Source organism: Theobroma umbraticum, unplaced genomic scaffold, assembly GCF_002168275.2.
Source record: "Theobroma umbraticum cultivar Fairchild unplaced genomic scaffold, ASM216827v3 scaffold_4.1, whole genome shotgun sequence".
NCBI classification, from domain to species: Eukaryota; Viridiplantae; Streptophyta; class Magnoliopsida; order Malvales; family Malvaceae; genus Theobroma; species Theobroma umbraticum.
This window is the reverse complement of record NW_018397258.1, coordinates 3221007-3232800: the sequence shown is the minus strand read 5'-3', so window position 1 is coordinate 3232800 and position 11794 is coordinate 3221007. Positions and strand designations below refer to the sequence as shown.

The 11794-nt window shown below is 35.1% G+C and overlaps 2 protein-coding genes and 1 non-coding gene across 6 annotated transcripts in view; 1 reads left to right on the top strand and 2 right to left on the bottom strand.

The window, feature by feature from the left end:
- The window catches only part of LOC110414448 (Acid phosphatase/vanadium-dependent haloperoxidase-related protein), a 6069-nt gene extending 5216 nt beyond the window's left edge, over positions 1-853 (bottom strand). For all 4 annotated transcript variants that reach the window (XR_002445010.2, XR_016351063.1, XR_002445011.2 and 1 more), the window contains exon 1: positions 35-853. Coding sequence is in view for 1 of the 4 variants with exons in the window: in XM_021425641.2 (XP_021281316.1) it covers positions 35-736 (702 nt within the window). In the remaining 3 variants the exon portion in view is untranslated. The remainder of the gene's footprint in view (positions 1-34) is intronic.
- Positions 854-2751: 1898 nt separating this feature from the next.
- DL1B (DYNAMIN-like 1B) lies at positions 2752-9354 on the top strand. The gene is made up of 16 exons (XM_021424858.1): positions 2752-3073; positions 3454-3517; positions 3619-3723; positions 3909-4010; positions 4417-4467; positions 4557-4618; positions 4937-5027; positions 6212-6276; positions 6552-6746; positions 6993-7112; positions 7340-7410; positions 7504-7729; positions 7816-7866; positions 8102-8330; positions 8668-8807; positions 8923-9354. The coding sequence occupies exons 1-16, from the start codon at positions 2945-2947 to the stop codon at positions 9049-9051; spliced, it is 1830 nt and encodes a 609-aa protein (XP_021280533.1). The 5' UTR covers positions 2752-2944; the 3' UTR covers positions 9052-9354.
- A 105-nt stretch (positions 9355-9459) lies between these two features.
- On the bottom strand, positions 9460-9532 carry TRNAA-CGC (transfer RNA alanine (anticodon CGC)). Its single transcript has one exon. It is a non-coding gene; the product is annotated as a tRNA-Ala (tRNA).
- Between the last annotated feature and the right edge of the window lie 2262 nt (positions 9533-11794).

Here is an 11794-nt window from a genome sequence, read left to right as displayed (position 1 = left end):
AAAAAATTTAAATCAGAATAATATTGCTTCTTACCGCAGCTTGCATCCCAGCATGCCTTCTAACTCCAATCGCATCGTACATAACAATCAAACTAAACCCCAAACAAACAGGAAAAAGCGAGTCTGCTATTCCATGACAAATCGCCACTGATGTTGTCAAAGCAGTACACAAAGCCGAGTGCGAAGAAGGCATCCCACCAGAAGCAAACAATATCCTAAAATCCCATTTCCTTTCTATAAAGAAATTCAAAAACACCTTCATCGATTGAGCAACAAACCATGCTAACAAACCGGAAACAAACGTTGGATTCGCCGCCAATGTCGCCACAAATGGACTAATTCGAACCTTAGCACTAGCCGTTACACTTAATAAAGCCACCCCAAAACCTCCGCTTTGCAAGTAATTCCCACTAAATTGGTCTAAAATTCTCTCTGATTCTGCGGTGTAAGCGTGCAAACATGAAGCCCATTTTTGAGTGCGTGAGAAGGCCAAGCCTTTGATGCTTTTTAAGACTGGAACTAAAACCAATAAAGGGTTAACTGAAAAGCTTCGATTTTGAGAGTTAGGAGTTGGGTTTATGGGATTAGGAGGAGTTTTAAAGGCGAAAGAAACTGGAGAAGCTTTAACTTTGATGAATGAGAAGCGAGGAGAATAATTATTAAAAGGTCTGGTCTTGTAGCTTTGGGGATTGAAGCAGAAAGTGTTTAATGTGGGGTTTATTGCGACAGATCCCATGAGAAAAGCCGGTTTTTATTAGCTTGAGTTTTTCGAGTCTGCATTTGACAGTTAATCAGAGAGAGAGAGAAAGCCGAGGAAATAGGAAAGATATGATGAAGGTTTTTGTGGGGCTTGATACAAGGTAGAAGAACGATTTTAAGTGGCTGATGGGAATTTTAATTTATGGAAGATAGGAAGGTGTGGTGGAGAAAGAACCCTTGGCTTTGGTTTTTTTAACGAATATGCCACTGTGGCGCACATTTTTGCAAGGCCGCACACTCAAAGAATATACCAGGAACTACCACGGCAGCAGCCGGATAGACAAGTAGCTTTAGGACATGCTGCTGCAGCTTACGGGGCTCGGATGTTGGAATTAGAACTTGAAAAGCGCGGTAAAATTGGCGATTATGGAAAAATCCCCAAAAAAGTCTAAATTCAGTTTCTTTCTTTCATAGGCTGGATCGATCATATCATTGGCATAATTTCGATTCTAAATTTATCTTTCAAGTAAATTGTAATTTTGCATTTAGTGTTCTAGATGCCTGTAATGCGTATGATACATCAAACTAGTAGCAAAAAAATAGAGAACAAAAACGAGAACTTATAATCGTATCTTTCTACCCTAATTCATATAAATTACATTTTTAAAAAGAAAAGAAAATAATTATTTTATTAAAAATATATATTAACAAGATAAAACAAATTCAATTCAATTATTTTGACACAATATCTTATTCAATTCAATGTTATTTAATCTATCATATTATACTTTTTTTATGTTCATCCAATTAAATTTGAGTTTTTCAAAATATTTAAACTTAATGCTTAATGATATATTGGTTTTACTATTTATAATTGAAAGTAATTTTTTTTATTTTATTTGATTCTAATTTCTAAATCCATCCTCAATAATTTTTGAGCATTAACTTCTAATCAATGAGGAAGAGTTTAGGTTGATTTTGAGTTTCAAACTTATCTTACAAGAGAATCACGTGTGAAAGAAAATAGCCATATGGATTACTGTATGTTTGTACTTTTTCCATTAAATCTCATCTTCTTTTGTTTTTAGAAAAAGACAAATATAAAACAACACCAAGCACTTTATTACCATGTTTCTACATACTACTTGAGTTTGCAAGAGGCTATTCTGAACAATAAGCAAATAAAAACATGGAAAAGATACGTGATGTAGGAGAAATTACGATTAAACCCCTAAGCATTCTTAAAGGTTTACCACTACTTTTTTATGAACTCGTGACCTTCAGTTGAATGCATTTATTTTTCTTTCCGTATGGTAAAAAAACAAAAATAACTTGACTTAAGTGTGAATAATAACCATGTAAAAGTAGGGTTTATATTTGATACATTAGCACTATATGAAATTTATATAACATCGATAAATTAAATATTGTCATCTCATTATATAATAATTTTGAAAATTAAGAATTTTAAAAAATAAATATTTATAATTTTAAAAACATGCATTTTGAAAATTTTTAAAATTTTTCACTTTTTCATTTATGAAATAATATTTTATAATTAAGTAATATTTTTTATGTAATATATATTGATAATGCATCAAATATAAATATGTGAAGTGCATCGTGACAAATTTTAACAGTTTACACTTTTGGATTGATAAAACTCCGATGTAATAAAATAATTTTATATAATTTAGATAATATTATCAATAAATTAAGAAATATGAGTAAATTAAATAAGAAAAGAAATTTCTAGACACTAAGGTGAGTTATTATAGTTACAAAAGAAATTAAAAAAATTACTTATTTGAAAACAAAAGAATTTCTATCAATTTATTCAACTTTCCTCCCTACAAATTAGAATTGCCTTTCAACCGCTGGGCTCGGGCCTTGCCCCGTTGGTGAAATTATAAAAATCCAAAATCCTTGGACAGAATTGGGCTTCCTAGTTATAATCGCAGGCCCAACTAGCCCAAAGAGGAGGACGAGAAGACCGTTATAAAGAATCCACGTCACCATTGTCTTTCTCTCCCTCCAACCGACTCTGTCCGACTTTTTCCCGGTTCCTTCGCCAACCCAAATTTCTGACTTGAAGAAAAACGCACCCTCCCTACCTCTTCTTCTCTCCTCTCAAAATTTTAAATCAAAACAAACTAAGCACATTTGTCTTCCGAAAGCGCTACCTTCCGAGTCGACTCACTCCTCTCGACCTAAACTCGTCCATTTTTGACTCGGTCACCACAGCATGGAGAACCTGATAACATTGGTGAACAAGATACAGAGAGCGTGTACGGCGCTTGGCGACCACGGAGACGAAAGCGCGTTGCCTACCCTTTGGGATTCCTTGCCCTCCATCGCAGTCGTTGGTGGTCAAGTATCATTTCTGTCATTATAACATATTTTTTCGGTTTTCTTGATTTCTGATCATTCTCATTGTTCCTTTCTCGACCTTTTCTTTTTTTTCCTCTTTCTTTGTTTTAAATTATATTCGGATTTTTTTTATGTATATTTTCTTTTTGTTTAACTCTGCGTTGATTCATTTCTTTTACCGTTTGATGCTACGTAATTTTGACTAAAAATTTCTTTCACTCTTCATTTCATGCGACGATCATTTTCTTGGCTGTGTTTTATCCTATTTTGAAGTTAGAAATTTCAATTTATTGAAATTAGGCCCATAAATATGGTTATTAAATCATTCACATCTTTTCTAGCGTAATTTTTTGATTTAATCATTTAGTAATCCAATGGTTGTAGAGTTCTGGAAAGTCATCTGTGCTGGAGAGTATCGTTGGAAAAGACTTTTTACCTCGTGGCGCAGGTAAATTTTTGCTGATAATTTTTCTTGCTATTGCTTCACCACATGTATGTTTGCATATGTCCCTTGATAACTGGATATGTTTGGAAAAACCTTGTTCGCAGGGATTGTTACAAGGCGGCCTCTCGTCTTGCAACTTCATAGGATAGATGAGGGAAAAGAATATGCAGAGTTCATGCACCTTCCTAGAAAGAAATTCACCGATTTTGGTATGCTTGCTGTTAGATTAGAATTTATTGAGCACTAACTTCTTATAGTTTGTTAAGCTAATACTGTTAGGATCAATTCATATTAGTGCTGAATACTTGAGTTAATTTTTGCTAAATTTATTATTAGTTATTTATATCTTTGTTTAATCTTGAATTCTAAGCTTATATACTCTACATTTGTGCAGCTGCGGTCAGGAAGGAGATTTCTGATGAGACAGATCGAGAAACTGGCCGTACCAAACAAATTTCTAGTGTTCCAATCCATCTCAGTATCTTCTCTCCTAATGGTGAGATAAAGTGTCGGTCAAGTTGTTTAATGCTTGTCATGAATAGGTGTTATCTGAAACAAAAAAAGGATTATTTTGTACCAAAAATGAACCTCCCAATTGTTTTGATCTGAGATAAAGAAAATTAGAAGATATGGGATTAGTTAGTGGTGTCAATTCATCTTGCCAACCTTTATGCAATATCAGCATGAGTTGAATTTATTTTTAAGATTAACAAGTATGCCTACTGCCCATCATTCAGCTGTTATTATTAGTTTATTGGTAGGTTGTATCTGTGCTATTTCTTAAATTGGCTTGAATTATTACGGGGGCATCTGAAATTTGTTTCTTTTGTAAAAGCTGCCAGATGTGTTTCTTATTTCTTTTTTTTATTATTTATATTTATTTTGCTTCATTACCTTTGTAGTGGTGAACTTGACATTGGTTGATCTCCCTGGACTTACAAAAGTAGCTGTTGGTGAGTGTCTGCCTTTTGCAAGTTTTTTTCCATTGACATATTCATTTAATGAATTTAATGAATAAGTTGTGATAATTGGCATGTTGTAGAGGGACAACCTGAAAGCATTGTGCAAGACATTGAGAATATGGTTCGGGCATTTATTGAAAAGGTAAATAGAGACAGAACTTGAGAGATTCTTGCTTATTCTAAGTATACTAAACCAAGCATAATGGAAAATGGTGTTAAGTATTGTTCATCTGATTCTTCTGACCAATTTTTGCTCATAAAATATGTAATTATGTAAATAGTTATGAAGTTCATTGAGTTCAGGGCCAGTAAAACCAGATATGTATGGTGGTGTGATGTAATTTCGCAGGGTCCACTTAATGCTTCAAACATTCTTTGTTTCTTATGATGCTTTCATATACAGTAAGATATGCTTTTCAAGTAAAATATTTTATTGTGCTATACTCGCCTCTTATTGCAGCCCAACTGTATCATACTGGCAATTTCTCCTGCCAATCAAGATCTTGCTACTTCTGATGCAATAAAAATTTCACGTGAGGTTGACCCTAAAGGTATAATTTTTGTCAAATTCTTTCATGTATTAGATAATAGACATTATTTTTTTTCTGAAAGTTGATTGAATAGAAAGAGGTGAAAGAAGGGAGTTGAAACAAAGTTAAATAGGTTTAAGTAGTTTGAAAAACTAATATAAGGTTCAATAATGAAGAGTATGGAAAATATATTAGGACATTGTCTTGCTGATGGAGTGCTTTTAAGGGGATGATAAAGTGATATTTCTAAAAGTTACTGTATGTTGACACTAGTTGTTTGTATTTTCTTTCCCTCTGCCAGTATATGGATACTAATGTGACTGGAACTTTCCCTACAACTACAGGATTGTAAGGGTGCACCTTCTTTGTACCAGTTATATTGTCTGTGGCAGTGACAAGCTATTATATGGTGTTAACTCATGCACCCCCTGTAGCACTGATGGGAGCCTCCTGAAAATATCTATGAGTATTGTTATGATCCAATGGTTATGTATGCTCCATAGCTTAAAGTGCAATCAGCATGAGATTTCCCTGTAATTAAGTAAATAACAAGAAAATTCATTCTTAAAGAATCAAGTGCCCTCAAAGACTGCATTACCTCTTTGAATGTGATTAACAGCCACTCTTGAACTGGTAGGCAGAAGTTGTACAAAGTAAAGATGGAATGGAGGATTGGCTGGAAAACAATTCCAGTTAAAGTGAAGAAGTCTATTTCCTTTACTTGATTGACGGTTTTCTTTGCCCTTGACTTGACCTGCTCAACTAAGCCCTCTTAACATTCTTTGTCCTTTGCCCTTCAGTTGCAGTCTCACTTCTTTTTTCAACTACTGTTTTTGTGGTATAAGAAGCATCTGTAGCAGAAATTTGAATTTAGCAGCTATCAACCTGCATAAGACACATCTTGTGTTAAGGATCCTGCTTAGAGACAAGATACAAATGTATATGGAATGGTGGTGTAATTGATTAAAGGGAGAATAGTGATAGTTACAGGAGCGATGTTGGGTTTCATTTTAATGGTCTTGATTCTTTCACTATTATTGGGGGGTCAGTTGCCTTCTGGCAGGAGAAACAGATAGTTCTATTGATTTAAAATGTCCATCTTTGTCAGCATTAAAACTTTTTTTCTTATTTAATCATATGATTATTCCCCTAGTTTTCCATTATAATTGTTTTGAATTTCACTTTGGTTGGTTGTCAAAAATCAGGAGAGAGGACATTTGGAGTTTTAACGAAGATTGATCTGATGGACCAGGGTACCAATGCAGTTGATGTAAGTTTTTTTCTTCAAATTATTGATATAACTGACATTTATAATAAAATAATTAGGAGTAGCTATAGGATGTATATTATCTTTTATACTATACAAATCAAGTTAAAATGTTTTGTTTTTGGAGCCTTTCCATTTCCATACAAAAATATTTTTACAAAGGTGTATTTAAACATGTTATTTGTTTCAGTGTCTTTGTGGGATTTTGTTACCAATAATCACTTGTTTAGTTCACTTTAATGACTTTCTTTTTTTCTTTTAATGTTTTTGGATTTTAGATTCTGGAAGGAAAATCATATAAGCTACAGTTTCCATGGATTGGTGTTGTTAACCGCTCTCAAGCTGACATTAACAAGAGTGTTGATATGATTGCTGCTCGTCGTAGAGAGAGAGAATATTTTCAAAATAGCCCGGAGTATAGTCACCTTGCTAACAGGATGGGTTCTGAGCACTTAGGAAAGATGCTTTCTAAGGTATACAAATATTAGTTTGTAAATAAATTTACATTTATATGTTTTGATCCATTTTGAGGCATATAGAAATTTTTATGCAGATACTCATATTTTCTTAATAAATTTTAATTGTATGGTAGTTTCCTGCATACATATATATCCTTTGACAATAACTTTAATTTGCTAACTGATAATTTGGTATTTTTCCTTTTAGGTATTTCAAGTTATTAATGTAATTCTTACTACTGAAATTGGTTGAATTTTCAGCACTTGGAAATGGTGATAAAGTCTCGACTTCCTGGTCTTCAGTCTCTTATTAGCAAGACTATAATTGATCTGGAGGCAGAACTGAGCCGTCTTGGGAAGCCTATTGCTGCTGATGCTGGAGTAAGCATTAAACCTATTCTATTGCTTTCAAGTTTTGCCTTTTGTCAATTTTTCTCAGCTTAATTCATACAGGATGACCTTTTTATGGAATTTGTATTACTATTATCTACATAGCAGTCTTTGATAGTTAGGGTGAACGTCTTTTCTCACCCTCTCTGTCTTTCAATAGTTATAGAATGCATGATGCTCCCAGGTTTAGCCACTGACTATTTTCTTTATGTATGCAGGGGAAGTTATATATGATAATGGAAATCTGTCGAGCTTTTGACCAAAACTTTAAAGAACATCTTGATGGCGTGTATGTTTTTATGTAGTACCGTGTTGTATCAATTTGCTTTATATCTTGCCAATTTCCTATTTAATGTGCTTTTGGTTTTATCAATGTTCACAGACGCCCTGGAGGTGATAAAGTATATGGTGTATTTGATAACCAACTTCCTGCTGCTTTGAAGAGGTTACAATTTGATAAACATCTTTCAATGGATAATGTGCGCAAGTTAATTACTGAAGCTGATGGATACCAACCACATCTGATAGCTCCTGAGCAAGGATATCGCCGTCTTATCGAATCTTGTTTAGTATCTATCAGAGGTCCTGCTGAAGCAGCTGTTGATGCGGTACTAATTTCATTTCTTTGGCAATCATCTTTCTCGACTTTTTGTGGCATGTGGTTTGATGGATACCTTTCATGATCCATTTTCAGGTTCATTCTATACTGAAGGATCTTGTTAACAAGGCTATGGCCGAGACAATGGCAAGTCCCTGGCCGTGCTAACTTTATGATTTTATCATACTTCTTGAATTTAATTACATCAGAAAACATGTTCACGTCCTATTTGGAGTCAAGCATCTCTTTGCTGCTTTTTTTTTTTTTTTGAGACCTCATATATGTATTGCTCACCATCTTTGCTCCGTTTAGATGATTACTTGTTCAATGCTATAAACCCCACTTCCCATTTTCCATCTTAATTTCTTTTTATTGCATACAGGAACTAAAGCAGTATCCCACTTTGAGAGTGGAAGTAAGGAATGCTGCTATTGAATCATTGGAAAGACTGAGGGAAGAAAGCAAGAGAGCAACTCTACAGCTAGTTGATATGGAATGTGGTTACCTGACTGTTGAATTTTTCCGGAAACTTCCTCAAGATATTGAGAAGGGTGGAAATCCTACACATTCAGTTTTTGATAGATATAATGATTCCTATCTTCGACGAGTTGGTAAGTACTAGAAGACGCAGACAGTTTTACTATTAGACAAGAATCTGTAGCTCTGTTGGTTTATGTAATGTTTTGGAGTTCTAAATTTTTTAAGTTTGTATTCCACAGTTTTGTCATCAGTTGTTTGCTTAGAGAAGACTCTCCCCTTTTTTCCCCTTCCTCATAAAAGTTTCTAAAAACAGTATAGTAGGAGAGATGTTAGTTCATCATGTTAATTTATGATATTTCCTGCACATAAATAGATTGGTAAAAGACCGGCTATGAATACATTTCATCTCTGTCTCATTTTAACTATGATCCTCTGCTGTTTCTTACTGTTTCCGATGGGAAAAAACAGGTAGCACTGTCCTGTCATATGTCAATATGACTTGTGCAAGTTTGAGAAACTCTATTCCAAAGTCAGTTGTCTATTGTCAAGTCCGCGAGGCCAAACGCAGCTTGCTTGACTTCTTCTTCACTGAACTGGGTAAGAAAGAGGTAAGCAATTTCTTCTCAAATTCTCCCCTGCCCTGTTGCAACTAAAAATGCGAAAAAGGAAAAGAAGACAGAGGATGAACTCTGGTAATCACCTGTCCATTTGCTATATTTGCAGACAAAGCAGTTGGCCAAGTTGTTGGATGAGGATCCAGCAGTTATGCAGCGTCGTACCAACCTTGCAAAGAGACTGGAGTTGTACAGGAGCGCCCAAGCAGAGATCGATGCAGTTGCCTGGTCGAAGTAGTGGAGAATGGACTATTTTCAAAACCTTGCTCTATTTATCGGAAGTTGAATTGAGATTTATCTGCAGGATGATTCTTTTATTCATTGGAAGAGGAGGGTGAACTGCAGAGTTTATTTGCCACTGCTTTTTAGTTAGGACATTTAAACCAACACAAAGGATTCAGTCAGCCGTTATTGACGTAGTCCCTTTAACATTTTATTTGATATCAATTCTCACATATTCTGTTTGTAAGTAGCATTAATTTGAATTGAGAGTTCCTATTAGTAAACGTATATTTGCGTTAACACAAATTTTCTGGCATAATATGACGCAACTCAACTTCAAAGTGTGTTGAAACCGGCAGACATTGTGATCTACGACGGTTCCTAGCCTTGAATTGTTCCAGGTTTTCAGGAGAAAAGAGATCCATGGAGGTGCGGGGAATCGAACCCCGTGCCTCTCGCATGCGAAGCGAGCGCTCTACCATATGAGCTACACCCCCTTGGATGCTGCCAGGCCACCAAGGTTAAAGCAGGTGATGACTGGGATCTCTCACACGACAACGTAAGACATAAAGAATTCATCCAGATTCCAGACCCATTAAGAAATCTTTCTTCTTATGGACATGCATTGCATTCGTTGGCTTACCTCAGTCTGATCTGCCTGTCAATTGTTAATGGATGCCACGAGCAAATATAGTTGTTCTGTGTCAATCACGACTGCTTTAACTTAGCATTGACTTGTTATAGCGAAAACAAAAAAAAAAATTTCCTTGGATGTTGAATTAATACTATGGTTGAATTTGGGTGATGCTGATGGCAATAAGGTAATGGCATCTTTTGCAGTGGCATGTATTAAAGATTAACATCCAGAAATTGCTACAACAAGAAGGAGCCACCTGGTTGTTTTCACCGCCATACTCCTCCATGTGTCCAACTCCATGGGTAGAGAATCAAGGTCAAACCCTCTTTGATGCAGCCAAGACAGGCTTATATTAATGGCAGTTGACATCACAGAAAAATTCAGATTGCACCGTTGTACTGCTCTACTGTAGGATTAATTGCTGCTATGATATACTCTGTCCCTCCACAGGGACAGACAAACCTGAACACCTCCCGACACCTCAAGATTTATTACTTCAAATCTAATAAATTTTTCTGATAAAGTGTTCTGTCTGATAATGATTTTAGGTGCAACTTTGTGCAGTATAAAGTATTAATTAGCTGGCAGTATTAGTTTCTCCAGATCGCAGGGGCAGTTTAATGTTAAGGTTGCAGGGATTCTACGTTTGAGGATATACTAATAAAAAATTACGTATATATGCGACTCTCAGGTTACTGAAGGCAAAAGAGATTTCCATTTCAGTGGCGTATTTTAAGCTAATAGTTGTCATAGTCAAAACTCCAAAGAGATTTGCTGCAAAGTTCAAGAACAGGGCAGCTCTAGAACACAGCAAAATCACCTGAAACCTTACTGTCAGTCATACTGAAGGTTTACAAAAGTTTTTCTGTAAGCTGTTTAGTTTCCTGTGAGAGCAAAACTGTGGATTTTAATGTCCAAAGGTTAAGAAAAAAAGCATAAAAATTATTAGAAGGTGGCACCATCCGATGATTTGATATTGTACATTATATATATATATATATATTGTTAGGGTATCAGATATAAATTTTATTTATAAAATATCAAAAATTAAAAAGTTTAGATGTTTTTGAAAGATTATATAATTGTAAGAATCGGCAAGCAGTCTAGCATCAAACTTTAATGCATGATGCATCCCCTCTATAAATAAGACACTCTCTAGGTAGTCACTTGCTATTAGATAACCTCGAGAGCTCTTTCCATTTCCTTACCAAGCCAATAGAATTTCGTGGAAAAGGCTTTGAGAGGTATAATGGAATCTAGGAACGGTTTCAGATGGAGAAAGCAAGGTCTCAAACCGATCGAAACGAAAAGAGGAAGCAAAAGAGAAGAAGAGAATAAGAGTAGTGGCAGCCAAAGAACAGCAGAAGAAGAGCCATTAAGCCCGTCAGCTCGTCTGTTTCACGAACCAAACTTCAACGTGTATATTATAGCCATCTTGGGGTGCAAGACTAGAATTTACCCGGATGTTGTCAAAGCCAACTTGGGCCATACTTTGCTTAAACACCCTCGTTTCTCTAGTTTGCAGGTAGAACAAAACATTCTCAACGTTTATACTTTAAACTTTATTTTCTTTTGGGTACTTAAAAGGAGCTCCTACTTGAGGTATAATTTAATTATTTCCCCTTCATCTCATGATTGAAAATCCTAATTTTCTTTCAATCTCTTTACTTACTAATAAATAGATACATGTTTATTTAACCAAGGAAAAATCTGTTACAATAACTAGCAAAGAGCGATCGCCGGTGCTCTTCTCTCTCTTGCTAGCAATAGAAGCTTTTCTGGAAAGAGAGAAATTAATGGACATGGATCAAAGCTTGCATGTTTGCAACGTGTGCAATTTAAGCGGCAACGAAATACCAACTTAAAGTCTTAAACCCCACTACCCTAATACAAAAATTCTGTTGCTTTCATTTGGAGATCATAAGTAAGAGTTTTTAAAGATAAATATTTATTGTTGTTTTCTGATGTTTTCGTTGCTATTTAGTTGGATTAAGTTATTTAAATGTTTACGTGATTTGGGAATGGTTGGAATAATTACCACTGAGACATGTATCTCAATGGCAAAGATATGGGAGTAGTTCTTAGCTTGAAGAGAAACTTTTGCCTATATATATATATATAT

What these genes read in the sequence shown, in the direction of transcription:
- DL1B (XM_021424858.1), top strand. Translation starts at nt 2,945, where the DNA reads ATGGAGAACCTGATAACATTGGTGAACAAGATACAGAGAGCGTGTACG. An exon ending in TTCGGGCATTTATTGAAAAG is followed by an intron (nt 4,619 to 4,936) that starts GTAAATAGAGAC and finishes CTCTTATTGCAG; the next exon opens with CCCAACTGTATCATACTGGC. An exon ending in CTATTGCTGCTGATGCTGGA is followed by an intron (nt 7,113 to 7,339) that starts GTAAGCATTAAA and finishes TTATGTATGCAG; the next exon opens with GGGAAGTTATATATGATAAT.